Genomic DNA, 26,752 nt, shown 5'->3' with positions numbered 1-26,752 from the left:
TTGAGCCTATTGTGTGGGAGCAGCTGCCTTAGACATCACTAATGTGGAAAATCTTCCCTAGTTATTTGAATAATAAGTCATTCTTTTCTTCTCTTAAAAAAAAGGCTTAAATTAAAACTGTCTAGAAGGAAGCCAATGTTTTGTTTCCAGACTGGTGAGTACGATGTGCTTATGAGTTCAGTGGCTGGAGGGCTTCCCTGCCTTTCTCCCCTTACTGTCCAGAAGTGTGGAATGCTGCGCTTCCGGGTGGAATGGCCTCTCAGCCTTCTGTGATAACAGTGTGCACAGGAGGGCCAGGGAAGACATAACATCCAGGACATGGGATGCAGAGAAGACTGGGGTGCTCAGAGAGGAAGTGAGAGCCACAGACAGCCAATCACCAAAGATCGAGGTCTACCCAACTCAGATCTCTCATTTGGAGTTTCTGGCTTGGTCTCCAACTCCTATAGCAAAGAAACTATTATTTTCAGGTGTCAGAACGCAGACTTAGGTAAACCCAATGAGGCTTGGGAAGAACCTGAGAGTAAATCTGAATTCTGGCTGGCCCTTTGTCATTGTTTAGTCATGGGCCTTCCACAGACACTGCCAGTGTAGGGTTTGGTACTATGGTTCTTAACCTGTGCAGTGAGACCTCTTTGGCAAATCTCTATTTGTGAAAAATATTTATATTATGATTCACAACAGTTGCAAAATTACAGTTATGAAGGAACCACGAAGTAATTTTATGGTTGGGGGTCACCATCACATGAGGAGCTGCATTAAAGTGTCACAGCATTAGGAAGGTTGAGGACCACTGGTTTGATGGCTCCTCTGTCAAGCAATGATTGTCCAGTGGGGATGGCCTCATAGTAAGAACTGCAAGACCCAAACAAGCAATGATGGTAGAGTCAATGACAAGGAGCTCCGAAGCTGACGAGTATCTGGGAACCGTGGAGGAGCCAGGGGTGGTCCTTACCTCATGTTCCCTCACTGGGCATCTCAGCTCCATAATTCCCTTTCCGATTCTGTGAGTCTCTGAGGTCTCAAGAGCATTTCTCATACAGTTAAGAGATGACGATCCCAAGAAAACTGATCTAACAAATCCAAATTCAAATGTCTGTGTACTGTATGGTCAGTTCTCAGGCCACCACACTGTCCCTGTGCATGCCCAGAGTCCAGAAACTTTTGGATTCATAAATGGCTTGTTTCAACGATTGTTAAAATGACACAGTTCAATGACACATTTGTGAAACCAGTACTTAGGCTACTGAGGCAAAACATTTGCAAGTACAAGGCCAGCCTGAACTGTGTACTGAGACCCTACCTCAGTTAACATACAAACCAGTCAAAATATCAAAACCAGCTGGGCATGGGCTCAGGAAGATAATCTCAGCACCTGGAAGGTAGAGCTGCATGAGCCTTCAAGGCTTTCTTAATGGGACAGAGAGTTTGAGGCCAACCCAGGGTATATGTCTGTGATAAATAGTAAACAAACAAACAAACAAAATAAAAACTTTTGATGTGTACAGTATTGTCCTGGTGTGAGAAAGGTTTGGGTTCAATCACCAGCACCCAAAAAAAAAAAAAAAAAAAAGGAAGGAAGGAAGGAAGGAAGGAAGAAAGGAAGGAAGGCTGTTTGTTCCTAATAGGGACGATACAGGGAGACAATGTTCCTTCTCCTTTTTTTTTTTTTTTCCCAAGGAGGAACTGAAAGTTTCAAAATTAATTCTTCATTGCAAATTCAGACTACATAGAAAATCCTTTCAGCTTCAATAAACTCAGAAAGGACCTGACCACGACTCACTGATATCACCCACTTAGGTAGGAAACTTCTGGAACTTTCCTGGAACAGTAGGGGCCTTTGCCCTGCTCCTGGTACCCACCCTACAATCTCACCAAGAATTCTAGCTCCACAGCTTATTAGAAACCATAGCACAGAGCTGACCTCCAAAATGGAGGGACCAGGAGGAAAGGCCTCCTTTGGCCATAACTAGAGGATTTGGTTAGATCACAACACATCTTTCTGGACACTAATGGTACCCAGTAGCACCAGCTGGTCCCCAGGAAATCTGAGAGGAGTCACTTTTGCAAACTTGACTCCCATGCCCAAAGCAAATGGTGTAGCAGAATACATTCATGGTTGTTTAGAGTTGGAACAATCCCATGGGGAACATATTTATTCAATGGGTATTTTTTGAGGATACATATGACCCAGGCTTAAAAATCACTATGGTCTTAGGCCCAGAGCTAGGGATGAGCCAAAAAGGAGGGCAGGAATGACAACAATCCTGCTGCCTCCCTAGAGAGCATTTCCAAGGCCAGCTGGCTGGCTCTGTAAACTGGGTTTGCACAAGAGCCTTTTATCTCTGATGTTTCCCCTCACAATGATTGCATGGGATGTCCTGGAGGCAAGGAGACACACACATGTGCTTCTTGATATGTTTCCCTGGACACTTCCAAGAAGAATGGAAAGACAGATCCCAAGGAACAAAAGGCGCCCTGCAATCGAGCCTGTGGCCACCCACAGGGGGCAAAGCGCCACCTGCCATGCTCACCGTTCGGTGCCTCTCTCCTTTCTGGTCTAAGTACGCTCTGATAGTGGCCAGCCCAGCATACTCCCCCTGAGCTCCGCTGTAAAGACAAAGAGAAGAGTCAGTCTGGGATCTAGAGGCTTCCACATGTTCATTCAGCATTTACCACACGCCGAGGCAGTCATGGTCCTAGGGCTCATTCACTCAGCGTTTACCAGACACTGACCACACGTGAACAGTCATAGTCCTAGGTCATCTAGGATCTTTACAAGAACAAAAGTAATAGCTTGGCACTAACCAACGACAGGCTTTTTGCTTATCGGCTCAAGACCATCAAACAGATCTGGTTTTACTGAGGGAATTTGACTGGTTTAAAAAAAGAAAAAACTGTGAGGAAATATAAGGAACCCATTACCCAGTGTTAACAAGGGAGAAAATTTGAAATTATAAGAAAACATATGGATTAGTTTATGGTGAGTCTTATTTCTAAATACATGCTTCACTTAGCAAACCCTTTTATGCTGAATTAAGCAATTATGAAACAAAGCTCAGGCTCGTGTTTTTATCAGATCAAACTAATATGCATACTTCAAAGGCAAGATACTTTAAAATTATAACTGCAATGAAATGATCACAGCTAGAATAACATTTTTTTTTCTAATATTATCAAATACTGAGTCAGACAAAGACTACACTATCTCCACAGCAACTTTCTGCTGTTTGTTGTCATGGCATCAGTCCTGCCCTGAATCTACACAGCTGCTAGAAGCTCTACCATTATCTTGCAGGCACCGCTTGAAGGGCATTCTTAATGACTAATGTTCCGATGAGCAATGCTGAGTCGATTGCAAATGGGTCCATGTCCTGGTACTCCATGAAACAAGGCATAGGAAGTGAGCAATAGGTCTCTCTGTCTTGTTTGCAAAGCTTTGCCCTCCAATCTACACCCCCTGAGATATATCCCACCACTCCCTCATTGTACAGCTGAAGCTGAAGATAGAGCATCACCTGTCCAAAGGGCTAACAGTGACTGGTGTAGAGTAGAATGATGTCAGCCTGCGTCAAGGAGTCGGAGGTTTCCTTTGCAAGTAGAAATGCTCTTTGAGAACGTTAGTGTCCCCAGGACTGAGAGTCACAAGAGCAACCTCTTGGGATGGGGGCATAGACTGGGGTAGAGTGCTTGCCTGGCAAATTTGAGGCCCAGTGTTCAATCACCAGTGAGGAAGGCAGGTGGGTAGGGGACACAGACACTGACTGGCTAAACTGGGGGCTTTAGTTAAATGCAAAAAACAATCCAAACAAACAAAACCCAAACAAACGTCTGTCTGATAAAACCCAGTACACCCAGCAGGTTTCCCCTGACGCTGAGCCTGCGTTAGCCCCTCTCTACTTTTTCCACAAGCTTTATTGACTTCCGAAACCAACGTACTAGCACACTTACTATTTTTATTACTGTGGTTTGTTTGCTTTTCAAACAGGGTTTCTCTGTGTAACCCTACCTGCCCTGGAACTCACTCTGTAGACCAGGCTGGTCTTGAACTCACAGAGATCCACCTGCCTCTGCTTCCCAAGTACAACGAACATCACACTTTGAAAATCATTGTCACCATTCATTATGTGGTTTCCCCTGTACTGCTCTGTCCTCTGTTGAATGAGGATTAAAACTGAGCAGATATTTTGAGTGGTGAGGAAGTCACACAAAGTGTAACATCCCAGTCCTACCTATTCTTCAACTAGTCCAACTCTACAAGCCTTCTCAAAGCCACCAGCCCAAGTCTTTGTCAAGGCTTTTTGTCAAGCCCAGTCCTTTGGCCTTTTATACCAACTTCTTCTACTATCCTCCAGCTACCTAAGCCATATGAAGCCAATCCTCATGCTGGGGCTTTCCACACAAGGTCTTTGTGCTGGACAGCATTTCAGATCCTCATATGATTGACTTCTTTTCAATATAAAGGTTCCCAAAAGAGTATCCCTGAAAGCAAAGTTCTTGTCCACTTTGTTCTTTATTTTCTGCGCCAAGAATGCTGATGAAAAAAAGGAAAAGGATGTTCAATAAACACTGATGAATAAATGATCTTCTCTCTCCAGCAAACTCTTATTGCAGGGGCTAGAGAGAGTACAGTTCTGCTCTTTCCAAGGAATGGTTTAGTCCCAGCGTTCACACTGAATAGTGCTAGGATCAAATATGTGTGCCAACACTGCCCAGCTTGGGTTTTTTTGTTTATTTTTAATGGTGTGTGTGTGTGTGTGTGTGTGTGTGTGTGTGTGTGTGTGTGTCTGTGTGTGAACATATGAGGACCCAAGAAAATCAGAAGAAGGTGTGAGATTCCCTGAGGCAATTGTAAGCTTGATGACCTGAATTTGATCCCCAGGACCCACATGGTAGAAAGAGAAAAGAAAAGCAACTTCTGTGGATTGTTCTCCAACCACATGAATGCTGTGGCACAGGTCCACACACAAACATGTTCTCACGAACAAATAAATAAATAAGTAGACTTTTTTTTTTTTCTTTTAAGAAGACACTGTTTGGACCTAAGAGCCAGTAATCCAACAGAAGAGCACTATGTGGAAGGCTGGAAATGCTGAATCTTTTGCCTTAGATGCTCTTAATATCAGCTGTCTCATATAAATATTGCAAGTACTTTTGAATGCCATGTGAAGCTTACTATAGAGGAATCATTAAGTAAAGTTATGAGTGCCACCTTTTGGTGGAAAAGTATTATGAAAAATGCTTATCTGTGTAAACCAGGCAGGGACCATCAGAAAGTGTCTCGTGCCGAAGGAACTTTAAATGGTAGCTTTCATATCCATCTGAAATGAGAGGCTGACGGCCTGGGCCTGCATGGCAGGCTGGAAGGGGCCTACTTAGGGGTGGTGAGCCTCAAACCCACTGTGCTGAGTGGGCACTGACTTGAACTGCCCCTACATTCACTCAGGCAGAAAAAAGAGTGGCTTTGCGTTTCACTGTTTAGTGCAAAATAAAGGGAAACCAGTGGACAGTTTCACCTAAAACGTACTTACTCTTCAAAGAATGCCCAAGATAATTTAATATGCTAGATGAAACCAGAAAGCCTGGTCAAGAACCAAAGATCTGGCAAGAGGCTGGAGATGAGGAGACCCTACTATTTCACACCTAACTAAATCCTCCCTGTCCAGGCGCATGGATGCTGGCATACAAGAAGAGCTAGTCAATGTGAATTAGACCAAAGAACTCAAATAAAAAAGCATAAATTGTACTCAGAGAGAGGGGGGTAGTTCATAAAAGCTGGAATTTCCTTTCCTAAGAGTGAAACAAAAACGTAAGGCTATATAAAGCTCAATGATTTTTTTTTTTCTTTTAATTAAAGCACTCTTGCCAGAAGTCCTGGGTGAAAAGCCTGAGATTTAAAAGTAGCTGCCCCATACTTAGCTTTATGTAGGTTTTTACAGTTAGTCCTTTCTTGTGTCTGAAAAAGAGTATGATGTTTAATTTCATGGACACTGCAGAAATATCTCAAATGAAAGCTGCTTTGGAATACTTGGAGAAAGGTGTCACAATAGCTAGTATTTTTTTAATGAAAAATATTTCTACACATTTTCCCACATATAAAGCAACACAGAACTCATGAGTGGAGAACACACTAAATATCAACTGTCTCTAGATCTCCCACTGGGTCTCCTATTACCAGGCTGGCTTTGAACTCTTAATCCTCCTACCTTCATCTCCCAATGCTGGGATCATGGGAGTGCACCATCATGTCCAACTCATAATGTTGTATTTTTTATAAGTCAAAAGGTAATAGTCCTATAGTGGCGGACAGCATACTCAGAATATGTGAGGCCCTCAGTCAAACCCACGCCAAAAAGGACAATGAGATAAGCATGATATCAAACAGCTTTAATCCCAACACTCAGGAGATGATAGAGGCAAATAGATCTGTGTGAGTTTGAGGCCAGCCTGGTCTACATTTTGAGTCTCCAGGCCAGTCAGGACTACACAGTGAGATCTGATCAAAATAACCCCTAAAGAAAAGGTTAAATTATGGACTATAACAGGTGACAACCTAAAGCTGGTTTGATGGCTCAGCATAATTTCAGCATTAGGGATATTGAGTTGGGAGGGTTGCTATGAATTTGATGATACCATAAGCTACAGAGAAAGACCTTATCTAGAATTAAAAACAAACAGACCCCCCCCCCAAAAAAAAAAAAAAAAAAAAAAAAACAAAATAGTAACAGATTCTGACAGATTCTGAGGCCTCTGCCTCACATCTCACTGGGTAGTTACCATTGCCTCAGACTTGCTCAACAGGCTCTTCAACTCACTGAGCCATCTCCCAACCCATTTGCACTTCCATTTTTGAAAAGCAACGTCTTAGGGTTACTGTTATAATGAAACACCACAACCAAAAACAAACTGGGGAGGGAAGGATTTGTTTGGCTTACACTTTCAAGACACTGTTCATCATTAGAGGAAACTCAGATAGGGTAGGAATGTGGAGGCAGAGCTGATGCAGAGGCCATGGAGAGGTGCTGCTTACTGGCTTATTCCTCATAGCTTGCTCAGCCTGCTTTCTTATAGATCCCAGAACCCCCAAGCCCAGAAGTAGCCCTACCCATAAAGGGCTCAGCCTTCCCCCATCTATCACTAATTAAGGAAATACCTTCCTGGCTTACCTGTAGCCTGATCTTATGGAGGCATTTTCTTAATAGAAGTTTCCTCCTCTGTTGATGACTATACCTTATGTCAAGTTGATGTAAAACTAGCCAGCATAGCAACTTCCTCAACATCAGAAGCCAAATATACTGACAATAATTCAGCTTGTCTTTCACTTTGTGTCCCCGGGAGATACACTCTGTGTTTTCTTTTGCCTTAAGCATTGTATTATGATTCTGAACCAAAGGTTTCTAGAGTGTTTTTGTTGTGTGCTATGGAGTGATTTTAAGAATGGCAAAAAAGAGTCCTGGGAACAAGTTGAAGCAAGCTATGCTGGGCTCAATAGGAAATGGAAAGGCAAGACCCATCAATACAAATATATCCAAAGGATGGGCATATATCCAAAGGATGCACACTCATATCACAAGGCCATCTGTCCAGCTATATTAAGAGCAACACTATTTATAAAAACCAGAACCTGGAAGCAACCTAAATGACTCTCAACTGAAGAACAGATAAAAAAAAAACATGGTACATATACACAATGGAGTACTACTCAGCAGTTTAAAAAAAAAGACATCTTGAAATTTACAGACAAATGGATGGAACTAGAAGAAACCATCCTGGATGAGGTAACCCAACATGGTATGTACTTACTCATAAGTGGATATTAGACATAGAGCAAAGGATAACCAGCCTACATTCCATAACCCCAGAGAAGTTAGGAAACAAGGAGGACCCTAAGAGACATACACGAACTCCAGAGAAGAGAAAAGGAACAAGATAACCTGAGTAAATTGGGAGCATGGGGAGAGGGGAGAGACAGAAAAGGGGAGAAGGGGAGGGGGTAGAGAGAACATGGGGGAAGGACAGAGAGGGAGAACAAGGAAAGAGATACCTTGACAGAGGGAGCCATTATGGGCTTAACGAGAAACCTGGCACTAGGGAAATGTCCAGGAATCCACAAGAATGGCCCCAAATAAGAATCTAAGCAATAGTGGAGAAGCTACCTTTAATGTTCTTCCCCTATAATGGGATTGATGACTACATAGAGCCTTCATCCAGTAGCTGATGGAAGCAGAAGTAGAAGCAGAAGCAGACACCCACAGCTAAACACTTAGACGAACTCCTGGAATCCAGTTGCAGAGAGGGAGGAGTGATGAGCAAAGGGGTCAAGACCATGTTGGGGAAACCCATAGAAACAGCTGACCTGAATAAATGGGAGCTCACTGACTCCAGACTGACAACAACTAGGTCCCCTGAATATGGGTGTCAGCTGGGGTTCTTGGGCAGTCTATGGGGCTGCTGGTGGAACCAATATTTATCTCTAGTGCATGATCAGGCTTTTTGAAGTCCATTCCCTATGGAAGGATACTCTCAACCTAGATACAGGGGGGAGGGCCTAGGCCCTGCCCCAAATGGTGTGACAGACTTTGAGGATTCCCCATGGGAGACCTCACCCTCTTTGAGGAGTGGATGGGGGGTGAGATGGGGAGATTGTGGGGGGAATGACAGGACAGGAGGGAGAGGGAACTGGGACTGGTGTGTAAAATGAGATTGTTTAAAAAATATATATTATGAGACTTTTCTCAGCCAAGCTATAAATGTGCCCTAAGTTTATACTTTAAGGAAATAAATGGGAAAACAGGGATTAAACAAACCAACAGTATAGAAAACACTGTGTAGCCTTCACAGGTCTGTGAGTCACTACATAGAGCCGTGCTGGCCTTGAACTCACAGAACACCAACAACCTGTGCCTCTTGAATGCTATGATTACAGGTATGTGCCACCATGCCCAGCAGACAAACTTCTCAACATTTTTGCATTAGCATCTAAATGTCCCAAGGAAGCAGAAAGACCAGTGTTGACTTTGTTGTATTAAGCCAAGTTTTCATGTCAAAATTTATGGTTATTATGCTCACCAACAGCTTCTGTGGATAGTTCTGATACAAAATAAAAACATCTAAACTGAAGCACCATGTTTCATTTTCAGAGCATCCTGTGTAACTTGGGAGGCTGGGCCTGAAATGTTTGTAATTTTGCATGGTTTCACCTGGAACATTCTCCTTCGAACTGAGTTTATTCTTTAGAGAGGTCTAAAGAAACCCAAGCAACAGCAGGGAGAGGTTCATATGGTGGAAAAACCAAGGCCCAGACAACAAATGATCATCAAATTTCCAGCTATGCAAATGAGGCCACCTTGGACTTCTGGCCACAACCTCCCAATTGAAGAGTAAGCACCCAGTCAAGTCAGAAAGATACATGGTAATAAATGACAAAAACAGGACACATAGAAATGACAATTGGCTTTTTGGAGGTGGGTGTTACATAGCTGCTAGAAAGAGAAATCAAAGCCCCTTACCTGTTAGGCTGAAAAGAGACTTGGTCATAGCCTGTGAGCTCACACAGGTCTTTCTCAAGCTCTTGGAAAAGCTGCTGGTATCCCTGGGCTTGGTCCAGAGGCACAAAGGGGTGGATGTTTGCAAATTCTTTCCACGTGATGGGCTGAAGAGCAAGAAGAGGAACATAAGCATGTATGTACTCTAAAAGTAGCAATGGTTTTAATGATGATGACGACAATATGCCGACACCAAGAATGGCACCAAGCGGCCAGGGGCTGTCAAGGCCCTTAGAATAAGCATTCTACACTGTACAAGTGGGACATGAAAGCCACGAAGAAAACTCACACAGAAACACTATTGTACCTATCCAGGAGCAGAAAGGTCCCAGAACAGACTTACATCGACAAAGCAGTAAGTTTAACCCAACTATTACATGTGCATGCATGCATGCATGCATGCATATTTTGTTTTCACTGAACAGAACCAGCCATGAACAGAAATACAAATAGGAAAGACTCTTCCTGATACAATCCAAGATCAGTTCCTTGTAATCCCAATAAAAAAAAGGAATATGTTAACTGTTGAAACAATCTTGGCCTTGTAAAGATGAGCATCTCTCACAACACCATGCCAATCAAATTTCTGTTGACACAGAGAATGAATTTAAACCTCAAATCTCACTCTTGTGAATAGATTTCTAGAAAGAGGCTTATTTTTATTTTTCTGTTTGGTTTTTGACATGTGAACTGAAGGTCCTGCCTTTGCTTTCCAAGTGCTAGGAGTATAGACATGTGACTGCCAAAAGTTTACTTTAGACCTTTAATTTCCCCCCCCCCCCCACCTCTGTTGTTTGTAACTAAGAAGGAAACCAGAGTTCATGGATGCCTGGCAAGTGTTCCATCACTGAGCCAACCTCCAGCCCAAGTTAGCATTCTTAAGTCTACCTCTGAGGCTGACTGCAAACTGATAAAAATGGGAGTTTTAAAAAGCCCAGATTTAGAAAAAACAAACAAAAACAAACACAGAAACTAGCTACCTATTTTAATTTAAAAGAAAAATTAATTTTACAGTTGGCAAGATGATGCAGTGATAAAGTTGCCTGATGACCTGACTGATCCCTGGGACCCACGAGTGGAAGAAGAGAATCACTGTGTACTGCAGTGTGCATGTGCGTGTACACACACTAAACAAAAGTGTAATGCACTGTGGCACGTGTGTGCAAGTACACACACACAACACACACTAAACAAAAGTGTAATGCACTACAGCATGCATGTGCATGTACACACACTAAACAAAAGTGTAATGCACTGTGGCACGTGTGTGCAAGTACACACACACAACACACACTAAACAAAAGTGTAATGCACTGAGGCATGTGTGTGCATGTATACACAAAAACTGTAGAATAACAGTGACAATAATCTTACTTAGCTGGGCATAGTAGACATGTTTGTAGACGTAGGTATTCGGGACCCTGAGCTGTGACAATTGCTTATAGAGAAGGCTTTACAACTATCCTAAGTTAAAATTTTGACAATAAGAATACATTTTATCCACAAATTGTGTTCTTGTTGTTTTGTTTTTTGAGGCAGAGCTTCTCTGTCCTGAAGCTCAATTTTCAGACCAGATTGGCCCTCAACTCAGAGAGATCTGTCTGCCTCTGCCTCCTGAGTGCTTTACCCATAACTTTAACTGATTAAGCTATGGGAAATATCAGGGCCTCTGCCATGATTGCAAAATGGCAAAGCAAAGGATCATTAGAGCACATAGTCACCATCCAGGTAGGGTTTTCTCATCTACTTCTGAACAACTGGAAATCTTCCGCTAAGGACCCACTTCGTAGACAACCCCTACTTACTGTGAGTTCCGAAGAACTATTGAGCTTCATGGTGCAGGATCCCTTGAAGAAGAAGATCCAAGAAGCATCACATTAATGATTTTCTACAGCCTACCAACCCTCCCCCCCTCCCCGAAAGGTATTGCTTCTGCCCTTGCACATTGTATTAGATATCATGCAGGAAGGAATCGGATGGGGCTGAAGTTAGAAGAAAGGCCACAAACAGCTACCAAAGGAATCATGCTGTGGACAAGGGAAATGTCTTTGTTCTCTAGTTTCTTCATATACCGGACCAGATTGGTTTCTGAGTGATAGCTGTGAACATAAAACACAAGGTCAGAGCCATTGAATTAGTCGTGCTAATCCTCACACTAAATAAGAACTGAGTCCTAACTCCAAAGATGTGCTAATTGAATGTCACAGGGAAGGGCAGAGACTCTAGTGGATCTCAGAGCACACCTGACACAAGACGCTACCTTTAAGAATTGTGTGATATTCTGATTGTGTTTTAACAAATAAAGCTTGCTTGGAGTCAGAGGGTGGAGCTAGCCATTAGCTGATCTAAATTAACCATAGAAGTTTGGAGGACTGTAGACAGAGAGAAGACAGGAAGTAGTAAGGCAGGACAGAGAGAGGATCTCAGCCCTGTTGGGATGGAGTAACAGAAGAGGTAGGAGGTGACTGGTGGCTGTTCTCTGCATCTCTGCTCTTTCAGGTTTTTACCCTGATATTTGACTCCCGATTTTTTTTATTACTAAGGATTAATTAGATGAATACTTCACAAGAATGAGGAACCCTGGGAAGAGGACAGTCCCTGAGGTAAACTTCAGCCTAGCAAGTACATATGCAAATTCTCCTCCCCAGCAGTGTGCTGCCAGAAGACAAGGGATGTTTGACTCACATTGGGGATGGGTCCTGTCTAGCATGGATATACTAGCGAGCCTGGCTGATTGGCAATAACCCAGGACCTCTCATCAGTGGCATCAGAAGCAAGACCCTCCCATGCCCCGGGGTTCACTGCCTGAACACAAAATGCAGAGTTCACAAAGCCACACAAACCTGTTGAACACCTGATGTGTGAGGAATGGGCTGGTTCTCTTGAGTGCAGACCCTAGGATACCTCTCCACTCCTCTCCCATATGTTCAGCTACCAATTCCTAGAAAAGAGACCATGGAAACTGAAGGACAGGGGCAAGGCTGGAAGCTTCCAGGCTAGATTAAAAAATTAAAACAAAAATGTATCAAGACATTCATTTAAAAGCCAAACTAGTTGAACACTTGGAAGAAAATAAAGGCACAGATATACAGGGCCCATGATTTAGCAATAGTTTCTTGTTCTTTGTTATTATTTGTTTGAGACAGGACTACATAGGTAGTCTTGGCTAGCTTAGAACGTGCTATGTAAATAGGCTATCCCTGAACTCACAGAGGTCCAACTGCTTCTGCCTCCCAAGTGTTGGGACTAAAAGTGTACATTGTGCCACTATGTCCGCCCTTAACAAGGACTTTCGTGCACTATCTTCAATATCTTCATGACTGGAGACTTTTCCAGCACTGGACCATCTTCTAGATCCTTACTGTGAATTTGTTTTTCTCAACCAATCATAAACAAATCAGTTTTTCTCAGTCAAACTCTAAAAACAATCTTAACGGACTTCACAAAGAGTCTCGATGTGGTTTCATATGAGCTTTGTTGTATAGCTGGCATTGGGTTAATCATCACCAGAATTTTCATCAAATCATGCTGTGTTTAAATATGACGAAAACAAACCACTGGGGTCAGACTCCCAAAGTTTGAACCAGACTGGCAGTAGCTCAGTTGTGTTGCATCAAAGTGATTTCTTTAGCTCATCTCTCTGCTGCTGTGAAGGTCACGGAGAATGTTACAGACGTGTACATTAACATTAAAAACAGTTGAGGGGCTGAGTTTGTAGTTACATTGGTAGAAGGCTTCTGAAGTACGCATGAGATCTGCATTTTCTCCACAGGACAGCACAAATTGGGTGTGTGGCACATACCCATAACCCTAGTGGGAGGTAGAGGCAGGAAGATTGACAGATCAGTCTTGACGAAGAGGGAGGGATGGCTCAGTGGTTAAGAGCACTAGTTGGTTTTTCCAGAGTACCCAGGTTCAGTTCCCAGCACCCACGTGGTGGCTCACAACTCTCTGACACCCTCTTGCAACCACATATATTCATGGAGGCAAATCACTCATACATGTAAAATAAAAAGAAGTAAACCTAGAAAATGAAGTTGTTCGGTGTTTGGCAACACTAGACCTTGTCTCAACAACAACAACAAATTAAAATAAATAATAAGAACACTTGAGTTGTGGGTTGAGTTGTGAGTGTAGCTCAGGACCAGATAAGTTCTCCACCAAAAGAACAGTAACCAAGATCTGTAAATTAAGGGACATGGCTCAATAGTCAAGTCCTCACTTGTCTAGTGTGTGTGTGGTCCTGAGTTTATTCACTAGTGTAATGAAATAAATAGGCAGTAATAATAATAATAATAATAATAAAAACATCTGTCCATCAGTGATATTAGCCAGAGAGCCAAGAAGCTGCTCAAATAAGGGGAGAAAATTAATGCAAATCATAAGGATATTCTATCTAGATCATCTAAGTCAGTGGTTGGCCAGCTCCCCTTCCCTCTCTCTGCTAATAGGATCCAAACTAAAGTCACCTGGGAAGAGGGAATCTCAACTAAGAAATTGCCTCCAGCAGATTGGCCTGTAAGCAAGTCTGTGGGGCACTTTCTTGGTTAAGGATGGATAAGGAAGGGTCTGGCAAACTATGAATGTTCCTACACTGAGTAAGATGGCACGAATTGTGTGAGAAATCAAGCCAGTAAGCAACATTCCTTCATGGTCTCCACCTGAGTTCCTGCCCTGACTTCCTTCCATGATGTACTGCACCTTTCCTGCCCCTAAGTTGCTTTTGGTCGGTGTGCTATGACAGCAACAAAAAGCAAATAAATGGAAACACACTTTCCTTGGGTCTTGGACTGATAGAAACATCCCTCAAATGCATACAGATCAATAACCTTAAGGAAAATCAGGTCAGCTTGTATGGGGGAAGGAGTTTACTTGGTCCTATTTAATGAATGAAATTCAACACTGGGGGAGCATTGTGAAGCTTCTTGGGAGTTTATAATCGGTATGTGGAACTGACTAATGTTCTCAAAAGAGTCCAGACAACTCAGCACTCTGGACGTTATTTCAGCTTCTATTATAAAAGCTCCCTTTCATTGACTCATTCAACAGATATCCACTAAAGTCATGTCCATGCAACAGGCCATGGGCAAAGTGTGTAGAGTGCTCTGGGTAGGTCTTACCAGAGGTCTAGGGAGCCACCGACTTCTCTTTCATTTCAATCCTGGAAGGGTAACCCCACGCCTTGCTCATCCCTGATTCCCTGACAGTTCACTGCTATGGAAACCCACTCGGCCACACAGAAGGGCTTCATTGTTGCGGGACTGACTCTCTCTCCTCCTGGCCTTTATAGATGCTTCCCCAGGACAGAGGGGACATCTGAATGTACCGTCCTCCTCTTCTATCACACCATCTTAGTGTATAACAACTCACCCTCACGTTTCAGATCTTAGTATAGAGGAAACGGATCCAAGCCCCAGTGAGAAACTGACCCATTCTGCTCAGTTTCCTCACAGACCATGCTGGGATTATGTGTCTGGCTCCTCCCTGGTCTAGACACTTAGTGGAAGCAGGAATCATGTCCAATTTGCCATCATAACCACAGGGCATAGCATGATACCTGGTACATATTCCATCCTTGAAAATTACTCAATAAATGAGTGAATGTAATAAATTTCCCAGAATACAATGCCACAAATCTTTGAAGTCAGGGTGCGTATCACTAATAATCCACCTAACCTGGATGCACTGGCCTGGCAAGGGTCTGTAAACAGTGACTTTTACCTATCAGCAGTCGCAGAGGAAAAGGGGCAGTGCCATAATTTGAACAGCAGGCCAGCCATTGCCACACTTGAGCCTGTTCTCACTCATACTCAGGCCCACAGAGCAGAGTCATCCCTGACACCAAACCTAATAATCATTGTGAAGACTTACTGCAGATGATTCACAGCCAAAGATCCACAGCAAATCATCCAGATCCTTCTCGGTGACTGTTTCATCCAAAGAAATGCCAAGCTACAGAGACAAAATCAAACGGAAATCGTCAGCTCCAAACCCCAGGTCACTGTGGGAACACAGGACACCAAAGCACGAGAAGGTTCTGGCCAAACTTCTCATCCACTCTGGAACACCAGGGTATTGCTAGGACCACACTGATCTTTAACGAAAAGTGACTAGAATAGTCTCCTACTTGACAAGCTTTGGAGTTTGGCAAGTCACCTATGGACACTAAGTCTAATGACTTGAGATACTCCCACAGGAACTAAATGTGGTAAGCTTTTTTATGCTTTCATCCTCTTTGTTATTTATCTAACTTAGAGCTTAGAACTGCACACACACACACACACACACACACACACACACACACACACACACACAAAACAGTCGAGAAAAGCTGAGGACAATTTATTCTTCTTTGAAAAAGTCACAATACAAGTTTGAAATTAAAAACCTACAAAAAATAGACTCCAGCCCAGCAGTGGTGGCACACACTTTTAGTCCCAGCACTCAGAAGGCAGAGGCAGGCAGATCTCTGTGAGTTCGAGGCTAGCCTGGTCTACAGAGCTAGTTCCAAGAAAGGCTTCAAAGCTACAGAGAGAAACCCTGTCAAAAAACAAACAAAACAAAACACCACATCCCAATGTTTGTTAAACAAAAATAGAGACTCCATGGAAGCATAAAGAACTGGTAAAAACACTAAGTATCTGACTTACTGTGCCATCTTCAAAGAGTCGAAAGTTGATTTGCCTCTGAGCTGCTCTGCCCAATACCTCCTTCACAGAACAGCCACACTGAACCTTCAAAGTGTCAAAGAACAAGTCATGCTGGAGGTGGTGTCCCGCTCGCTTGAGACCTAGAACAAGACAGGGAATAAATACACTCATCTCTTCCAGAGCTCTGAGCAGAACAAACACTAACACCACAGGCATCAAGAGCTGATCCCCAATGTAGGCTTTTCCTGACTCATTGGTAGAACACAGGGTCCTGAGCTTCATTCATCCCCAGAACCATACTAAAACTAAAAATTAAAAATAATAAAACAGTGTGCATGTCTGTAATCTCATCACTTGGAAGGCACAGGCGGGAGATTATGAGTTCAAGGTTATATTCAGCTATATCGTAAGTTTGAGGATGGACACTACACTTTGTCAAGAATACAACAAAAAGATAAAATAGTTCCTGGATTCATAATCAGGTTGAAATTATATGGGTCCACTGGTCATTTATTTGTATGTTTATTCACTTCTAAATTGTATAATAACTCTTGCTCATTTTTTTTCATAAAAATGTTCATCTATTACAAATATCAACACTCACCAAGTGTAGTGACTCACACCTTTTGTCCCAGTACTCGGGAGACAGAGGTATGACTATGAGTTCAAGGCCTGTTTGGTACCCAGTGAGAGCCTATCTAAAACAAGTCTGCCATACTGTTACAGACATTGAAAATACTGTCCTCTTTCTTATCTGACCTTTAATTGTATTCAGTGTAGGACACACCCCAAGTCTTCACACACTTAGTTCACACACAATCTTGTTATGCTGGAAACATAACTGACTCACCTTCAGACAAAATCAGAGTGGCATTATGAACCCTTTTAGCGATGTGCTTCAGCCCATGGGAACCATGGTAAATGGCAAACATGGCAGCCATGTTGGCCAGGAGGGCCTGAAACAAGAAAGAACGTTTACGGTATCAACAATGTGCAGCATCGTGTTGGGAGACAGGTGGTGGGAGGGAGGAGTGACTGACTCAGCATGTCCAAAAGGAAGGAAACCGAGCCAAAGTGATTTAATATCCTGCATTCTCTATGACAATCAAGGACCATTTCTACAGCCTGAGGGAAAATGGCACTGTAGTCATCATACTAACCCTTATAAAGAGGTCTCACTGGTACAACGGGGCCACGCCAATCACACGGGGCCTGCAGGCTGCTATCTACACTGTTAGAAGACAGCGGAGCAGTAAAGACCCCAGTGGGGAAAAAGTGAGATCTGGGGATTTTATGCCCAATTCACCACTTCTTCAAGAATCAAAACATGAGCAATTTTCAAACACTCGAAAACTCCAAGAAAGCAATTCTTCTGAGGCTAAAGCATGAGACACTGAACTTGTGTTATCAACAGATCAGTGGAGCTCAAGCGGTAAAGCACTTAACCCAAAGGGAAGGGGAAAGGGCCTGTGTCCAGATCCCCCCCAGAACCCACATAAAGACAGACGCAGAAGTGCAACACCTGACACCAGGGGGTGTCCCCTGACCTCTGCACAAGTGTCATGGCATGTGTGTGCCCACACTCATACAGATTGAATATATGTAAAAATGTCATTCAGAAATAGTCATTCATTTAATAGTGTATGTATGTGTGTGCCTAGGTGCATGTATGTGCACTGCATGTATTCCGGAGCCTATGGAGGTTAGGATCCTCTGGAACTGAAGTTACAGACAGCTGTGAGCCACCACGTAGATGCTGAGAACTGAACCCAGGTCTTCTGCAGGAGCAATAGGGAATCTTAACACAGAGTCGTCTCTCCAGGCCTTGTCATTTGTTTATTTTTATTTATTTATTTTGTTCTGTTTTGTTTTGTTTGTTTATGTAACCCTGGCTGTGCTAGAACTCACTATGTAGATAGACCAGGCTGGCCTCAAACTCACAAAAATCTGCCAACTTCTGCCTTCTGAATCCTGGAATTAAAAGCATGTGCAGCCACACCTGGTAGGCTCTGTATTAAAAAGATTGACCTGCACACCTTTATATTTATCCATTTGTGTGTGAGAGAGGGAGGGAGGGAGAGAACAAGCACATGGAAACAAGAAAACAACTCTTGGAAGGCAATCGTCTCCGGCTACTCTGAGTTATATGGATGGTGTTTGGGTCATGAGACCTGTGTGCAAGGACCACTACCCACTGAGCCATTGCCACCTCTGCTACTCTTTACAATTGTTAACAGGATCCTGCTGTATGACTCAGGTTGTCCCTGAACTCAGAATCCTCCTGCCTCAGTCTCCTTACTGCAGAAATTTCAGCATGTCTGACTTTCTGGGAGACATTTTAAAAAACAACAGAAAAGTTTTGCTCATACAAACACATTCTGATGAGAGTGGATATTCATTGTTCCAGCTCCAATCCTCTGATGTCTGCCTGTCTTTGTCTATGCTTTGCTTAAACATTCTCTTGCCTTTTATAAAGCATACACACATACACATCATTTTATATATTGAAAATAAATCTGTTATCTGGTCTTGAGATCATGATCACCCTACCTCTACCTCCCAAATTCTAGAGGCTGGATGGATCAGAAATTTAAGAGTATTCTTAGTTAGATAGTGGTTTTGAGGCTCCCCTTGAGATACATGAGACCCCGTTTCAAAGAAAGGGGTGGGGCACAAAAATGGTGAGAATTTTTGTATTGGTTAGGCCACACGTTTATAGAAAGATACTTTCAGAGATTTAAAAAAAAAAAAAAAGCCATGCTCCATCAATGATGCAAATCTAAGAGAAGTTCAGGGTGGACCGCCTCATGCTAATTGGGAAAATGCAGGACTAAAAACAAGCAACAGTTGGTAGAAGCAGTAGACAATCCTCAAAGATATCACAAAGGGGAAAGCTCAGAAGAGGTCAGCTATGTCTTAGCAGAAGATCAATGCAAGCTTGCACCGACACTGGAATACTATGAACCATCACAGAACAAGTCAGGAAAAGGAACAATGAAATGAAAAACTAGACAGTCAGCAAAACAAAAAGACAAAAATTGGGGAAGACAGACTATAGCCAAGTGTGTGTGCGTGTGTGTGTGTGAATACCATTTTCATAACGACTGGAAAATATACAGAAAAATGATGACATGAGCTATAGATAAACTAAAGGAGGTGAAGATGAAGCATCCACATAACTTTGCTCGTTGTGGACAGGCCAGTATACTTGGAAAATGATTTTCAAACTCTGAAGCCAGTGAGATGGCTCAGTAGCTAAGAGAACTATCGTGCAAGTCTAACGACCTGAGTCTGACTTCCAGATTCTCCGGTGCAAGGGGAGATTCATGCAAGTTGTCCTCTGACCTTCACAAGTGTGCCATGGCACACATGCATCTACACACACACACACACACACACACACACACACACACACACACACACAGCTCACGTGCATGCATTCTAATGTCTTTAATAAGATTTATTTACATTTATCTGTAGGAGTTTTGTATGCGCATGTGGGTCTTTGTGAATGCTTGTGCTCAGAGACCGGAAGAGGGCTTTGGATCCACTGGAACTGGAGTTTCAGGCAGCTGTCAGCCACCGCACATGGGTTCTGGGAACCCGAGTTGGATCCTCTAGAGGAACAGCAAGCACTCTTAACCTGAGCCATCTCACTGGTCCCAATGTTGTACTTTATACTGTTTTGTTAAAAACGATGAAATGAATGTATGCGACATAGGATAGCAGTAAGACAGAAGACCAGGCTTCCCTGCCAATAAGATCTCCCATCTCCAGTGTACCACATGGTTCAGCAAGTGGAGAATGAGTGAGGAAATGAGAGAATGAGGGAGATTCTCCCATCATGCAGCAGTCAGGTTAGATATGACACTTACCTGAGCTGTGCAGATGTTGCTAGTGGCTTTGTCTCTCCGAATGTGTTGTTCTCTGGTCTGAAGAGCAAGGCGATACACTTCTTTCCCAGTGGCATCCCTGGATCAAGACAACACATCCAGTCAGCACAGATAATCTCAGCACCAGGATTGTCCTAGATGGGCTTGCTCTCAAAGCTGAAGAGGATTCAGTTCAGTAGATGGGTGTAAGTGCAACTTCATTAAAAAAAAAAAAAACAAAACTCCCAAATGTCCTTTTTCTCAATAGACCTATATATAGGTTTTCATTTTGAACTTTGAGGCACTGAGGCATACAATAAAGCCTGGAACAGTGAAAGGAAATTTCCTAGGAATTACCTTGTCTAACAGGGTGATGGGACCATGGTGCATGTCACTCAATCTACATGGCTGATAGAGGGGAAAGGGTGATAAACTAGGAAAACAATTTCTCCACTGGAGGTTTGAAGAGACTGAATGCTTACAAGGAAAACAGAAAAGAAAAAAAGGCTCACTACTTACTGCATAAAGACTTCCCCTCTTTAACGTAACACATAGATACAGAGATAGATGTAGACAGATGATAGATAAAAAAGATAGATATAGATATTAAATGATAGATAGACATAGATATGATAGATTAAGATGTATGTATGTATGTATGGATGGATGGATGGATGGATGAATGGATAAATGGATAATTTCGGGGACTATGATAAAATTGAGATTTCCTCAGTACAAATCTTAACCTAGGAAGGAAGCACCATCAAAGAGAAGCCATGGAGAATCAGAGCCACATGGCAGGAACCTCCAGAAACTGATTGGATCACACTGAGATTGTGTTTTTAATTCCTCCCTGCACTTGTTTTTAGAGTGTGTGTGTGTGTGTGTGTGTGTGTGTGCATGTGTGAGTGTGTATAAAAGGCAATTTGCATAAGTGAGTTCTTCCTTCCACAATGAGATACTTAAGAAACTGGTTAGGCACAAAGCACTTACACGATGTAGGTCTCCCCAGGCCTCTATCACATGACTATACTCATGCCTTACAGAGGATGCACACTTTTTCATAATGTCTGAATTACGGTGTGTGGAAGTACCAGTGCACACCCAGATGGATTCCCTCTTCTAAATTTGTGTGGTCTTTAATCTCCTTGCATGGGCTAGTTAAATTTAGAGAGAAATCAGAGGGAAAGATCAGGGAGTGGAGAGGGGCTGGAGAGGTTGCTCAGCTGTCGAGCACTTGCCGCTCATCCTAGAGGACCTGAGTTGTTTCCTAGCACCCACACTGAACAGTTCACAACTGCCTATAGCTCCATCAGCAGGGGACCCTAGCCCAGTTTCTCTCCGGCCCCCTGCTCCCCACAGCCACTTATTAAATAGTCATTCTGAGGCTTAAAATTAACTACAATTTGGCCAAAGGCTCAGTCACATTGCTGACTAGCTTTCACAATTAAATTAACCCATATTTACTAATCTGTGTATCACCATATGGCTGTGGCTCACCAGTAATATTCCGGCATCTTACTTCTATGGCAGCTCCCTGACTCTGCCTTCTTTCTCTCTGAATCTCTGTTTGAATTTCCGACAAGCTAGATTCTGCCTGGCCATTGGTCCATTGGTCAAAACAGCTTTATTTATCAATCAATAAAAGCAACACATATTCGTAGCATACAAAAGCACATTCCATATCATCCGATGCCTTCTTTGGATCTCCTTGGACACTTAGGCACACATGCCATATGGTCTCTCTCTCTCACATACACACACCCACACACACAGACACACACAGACACACACACACACACACACACACGAGATGATAATGAATCTTTAATAACAACAAAAAGAACAGGGAAGATCATAATCAGCATAAGGGGTGTAAAACTTTACCTTGTCACCCCCACCATCCTTCCAGGCATCATCCTCACCAGGCTTTCCCTGACAGCAAAAAAGGCAGCGTGTGGTCCCCCATAGCCCAGTGGCACCCCAAATCTCTGGGAGTTGCCCAGGGCAATGTCCACTCCAAACTCTCCAGGTGGCCTCAAAATACACAGAGCTAAAAGGTCGGTGGCACAGCAGGTCAGGCTCTGGAGAGGAAATGGAGAAGAGGTCAAGGTTATTACCTTCTCCTGAGTCGTGAGGCCACGGGAGTTATGTCTACTGCACGCACACTGGCGGGGAGGGAGGAATTCTGGGAATTCCATTTGCTTGTGCATTTGTGTGACAAACGTTTACTGGATGCCACCGAGCACCAGAAATTAGTGAATGACATTAATGAAGAGGAAGGAGTTAGGGCAAGAGAATTTCACCATCCCATGTGGTAATTGTAAAGAAATTAAAATACACCAAAAAGTGGATAGATATGAAAACTGGAACATACCTTCCTGGGCTTCAACAAGGGGCTTACCTACCCCAGTCTGATGGGCTCTTTCTACAAGTTCCGTGAAGTCCTCCACCTTCCCCTCAGTGTCTGGGTACTGGAATAGCACCCCACTGACATCTTTGCCACTGAAATCCATTTCATGGGGTAACTTCAGCTCGACAAGCACCCCCCTATATCTGTAAGTACAAGGGAAAATTTGTTTTCTTTATTTGTGTGTATGTGTGTGTGTGTGATATGTGTGATGCATTTCTGAGTGCAGATGCTCACGTGTGCAAACGTGTGTAGAGGTCAGAAGGCAACAACTTTGGAGAGTAAGCTCTCTTTCTACTACGGGTTCTAGAGACAGAACTCAGGCTGTTAGGCTCGCCAGGCCAGCCAAGCCATCTCTTGTCCAGAAAATGCAATTAGCACCAGCTTGTTTGCAGTGAGACTGTATTCATTTCCTGTGCTTTCCAGCCTCACTCCCAGCCCCACCCCATCTCAGACTTGGCCTCCTCCTTGGTAACAGTGTTCCACAACAACTCACATGTATGCCTCACTCCACTCAGCTCTATCCCTTTCTTCTGCCCTCCCCACTCCCCTCTCCTCAGCTCCCCAACCTACTCTGAGGAGAATTATCACCTCCTAGAGCTAAAGACCCAATACCTACAGCAACGGAGCCATCACCGTGACATTTACTCCAGGTCAGCTATGATAGATGAAAAACATCCCGATGATAGGAAGGACGTCCTTACCATTCCTAAAACTCTCTAACAATGACTCAAAGTCCCTTCTGAAGCGTGGTGTGGGGCAGAAGGATGCCCCGAATTTCCAAAGCAGAAAGCAGATACAGTGGTGGCTGAGCTGGGGGTGTTGTGTGGATTCCTTAGTAACTACATTTGCAAGAAGGACACATGGAATCATAGCAGTTGTGTGTGAATTCTGTTTTTCCAACTGTCCAAAAACACTGCTGAAGTTACTTCATTACATTTTTTTTTTTCTTTATGTATTTATCCACTGGGAGTCAGCTCCTTCTTGTGGTACCAGGGATTGAACCCAGGGACTCACCCACTTGAGGCCAGTACCCTACTACCAAGCTATAGCCCTAACAACTATTTGGGACAGGTTTATACTACATGGCTCATTTTGCCTCAGACTTGAAATCCTCTTGCCCCAAGCTGATTTTACTATTTTAAATTTTACGAAAAGATAACAGATAGCATGGTGACTTACTACAGTGCAAAGGCAACTGAACTCAACACACATTTGTCCCTCAGAACTGGCAAGACACTTAGCAGAGACATCCGTGGAGGAAAGTAGGGAGGAAAAAAAAAAACTTGGCAAATGCAGTGTAAAGCCGGTTCACCTCCCATCAGACTGGAAGTGGGGGAGACAGATGAGGTAGAGGTCATGTGATATCACTCTTGGTTCGAAACACAAATTAAATCAATTACTTGGCTCGAGTCTGGACAACAGCTATTGTCTGTGGATGGCAGCGAGGATCAACAAAAAATTTCTTCCTCTTGTTGTATCTGTTGAAAAGAAAAAACACATTCAAATTTGAACATTTCCCAAGGAGTTTCCAAATATCAGGGTTTTGTTTTGTTTTTGGTTTTGTTTTTTGTGTTTTCTTTTTTGAGACAGGGTCTTGGGTATCCCAGCCAGTCCTCTAACTCTATTAAACTTCTGGTCCTCCTGCCTCCACAGCGCTGAGATAAGATCGAAGGTGTGTGCCACTAAGCCTAGTACAGGGAGTGCTGAGGATTAATCCAGGCCAAGTTGTCTACCAACTAAGCCACTTTCCCGGTACTAAAATCAGAGTTTCTAAGAAGGGTAAGCAGTGAGGGAAAATCTAAGAATATCATAAAAAGAACTGAGCGATTAATGACTGGTGGTTCCCGACTGCAACCCACTGAAATTCAACCCTGTCCCAACACAATTTAACAAATCAATTCAGTTAAAAGAAAAAAAATCTACAGCATGATAAAAGGGGCAAATATTAGATATAAGAGAAGGTTGAAATGACTTCCAAAAAGGCTTCTAAAGTAATACATCTTAGAATTTCATTGACACATGGCCTACTTCAGCCAAGAGTCTCGGATGGGCATACAGGACAGACTCTGAGTCCTGACTTCTTCCAGAGATTGCCGCCTACCTTCGGCCAGAGAGTGTGCACACAAACTGCCTTCTAGCCTCAGTGCACACTTAGTGCACATGCACACATACACAAGACCGCACGCGCGCACGCGTGTGTGCACACACACACACGTAAAAAATAATTTAAGGAAGAGGAACACTTAAAGACTATCTAAGCCAAATGTCCTCACCAACACCAGGGAGAAGGACTGAGGCGGGATGTACACCAGAAGACCTCCAACTGAGCTGGGTGGGCTCTAAGGGGCCGGGGCTGGGAGATTCCCCAGTGTAAAACTACAACAACTCAGGTACCAAATGCGCACCTGGACAAAGAAAAGGGGGCATGGAGTGTATCCACGTGTGTGTCATGCTACACTGTTAATTTCCCAGTAGATACACAATGGTTCCTTTGTAGGCTTGAACTAGAAAATAGCATGTTTTACTTTGAATTATATTCCACTCAGTTTGATAGATTTTTTTTTCATTAAATACAGGTATTACTTTAGTAATTACATATAATTCGTTTTATTTCTTATTTTGTTTTGTTTGGGATCTCAGCCTAGGCTGGCCTTGAACTCATAGCAAGCCTCCTACTGTAGCCTCCTGAGAGCTAGCATTATAGTGTATACAACTACATCAAGTTGGAGATCTTTAAAAAGACATAATTACCTAGTGTGAAACATTCCCCACAGTTTAAATGGAGAATTGGAGAAAAATGTTAGTAGGGACTCAATGACCAGAGTCTTTACAATGACTTCTAAAGGTGAAAAGCACACAGACTTAAACTCTGCAGGCTGCTTTACCAAGATAATCTAAATGCAGACCCAAGGAGAAAGGAGGGAAGAAACAAGCATTTACAGAGGTAGAGTAGCCCATCACTGCAAAGCTGCTCACATAAGCCACGCAGAGCAGACAGGAAACCCTCAGCCCAAACAATCAAGTAAGCAAAGAACAAACACTTTCACTTCCGTGAGTGTGAGATAAGAGCCATCCCTGTAGCTGGGATGTGGCTTAGTTGGTAGAGTGCTTGCCTAGCATGATTGAGACCCTGGGTTCAATCCTCAGCGTGACATAAACTGGGTGTGGTGATGAGTGTCTGTAACTCCATCACTTAGAATACGAAAACAAGAACATCAGAAGTTCAAGATCATCCTCGATATACAGTGAGTTCCAGGCCAGCCTGAACTATGAGATCCTGCCTGAAAAGATAAAAAAAACAATTTTAAGATTTCGAAGGAGAGAACAAAATTCTTAAAAAATCATTAAAAAGCTGAGAATATTACCCAAGAAGATATGTAAATGGCTATCCTGTGTGCCTGTGTGACTTTCACGAGGAAACTGAACTTACCCTCATTGCTGCTGAGGAAGCAGAAGGGCCCAGGCAGGCTTTACCACAGGGATTTTCATACCTAGTGAGTCTATACCTGCCTGCACCCCACAGCCCCACATATATGGGAGTGATTGTTCGCTGTGTCCTGTGACCCAGTAACTTCTGGAAATGGATCCTCAGGAAATAATTAGAATTTCCGGGAAAGCTTCATTTTAGGGATGCACATGGTATATTTTTAATAATGGAAAATGATGAAATTGAACTCAGTGTGCAATAGCAGATGTGAGGTTAAATAATCACGGTACTTCCATGCCACAGACACAAAAAATGCAAAGGCTGGAGAGATGGCTCGGTGATTAAGAGCACTTGCTGCTCTTCCAGAGGACCCAAGTTCAGTTTCCCAAACCACATTGGGTGGCTTCTAAGGGGATCTGACACTTTCCGACTTCTGTAGCACCCGTATACATGTGGCACACACATACACACAAAGGCACACACACATGTATGCACACATGCACAAACACATGCGTGTAAAACAAAGAAAAACCCAAAGTCCTATTCCAGAAAGCTAAGCCAAGAACAAGGTGTTCAAAATACATTGTGAAAATGGAAACAAAGGCAAGCGGAGAGGCTAACAGCTGAAATAGAAGAACTGAGAGGTGAGGGCTGGAAGATCCCAAGACCTCAGGACCTCAAAACAAACCTAGGACTAGGAACACAACTGAGTGTCAGAGCACACTCAAGGCCCTGGGTTTATATGCACCTGAATAGGTGTGGGGGAATAAAAGACAATAAACAATCTGCACATTAATGAGGGAGACATGCTTCTTTTCACTTAAAGAATTACGTGTTGGCTGAGT

General features: G+C 43.1%; 1 protein-coding gene across 1 annotated transcript in view; it reads right to left on the bottom strand.

The window, feature by feature from the left end:
* Gldc (glycine decarboxylase) overlaps nt 1-26,752 on the bottom strand; it is a 76,401-nt gene that overhangs the window by 22,938 nt on the left and 26,711 nt on the right. Inside the window, exons 5-16 of the mRNA XM_051199812.1 lie at nt 23,881-23,958; nt 22,476-22,623; nt 21,955-22,151; nt 20,071-20,167; nt 17,046-17,151; nt 16,196-16,335; nt 15,417-15,497; nt 12,389-12,486; nt 11,560-11,644; nt 11,351-11,392; nt 9,510-9,652; nt 2,535-2,610 (exon numbers count right to left, since the gene is read on the bottom strand). Coding sequence (XP_051055769.1) covers nt 2,535-2,610; nt 9,510-9,652; nt 11,351-11,392; nt 11,560-11,644; nt 12,389-12,486; nt 15,417-15,497; nt 16,196-16,335; nt 17,046-17,151; nt 20,071-20,167; nt 21,955-22,151; nt 22,476-22,623; nt 23,881-23,958 — 1,291 coding nt within the window. The remainder of the gene's footprint in view (nt 1-2,534; nt 2,611-9,509; nt 9,653-11,350; nt 11,393-11,559; nt 11,645-12,388; nt 12,487-15,416; nt 15,498-16,195; nt 16,336-17,045; nt 17,152-20,070; nt 20,168-21,954; nt 22,152-22,475; nt 22,624-23,880; nt 23,959-26,752) is intronic.

This window comes from Phodopus roborovskii, unplaced genomic scaffold (assembly GCF_943737965.1).
Source record: "Phodopus roborovskii unplaced genomic scaffold, PHOROB, whole genome shotgun sequence".
Classification (NCBI taxonomy): Eukaryota; Metazoa; Chordata; class Mammalia; order Rodentia; family Cricetidae; genus Phodopus; species Phodopus roborovskii.
The sequence above is the reverse complement of the archived record's forward strand: the minus strand, read 5'-3'. Positions and strand labels throughout refer to the sequence as shown.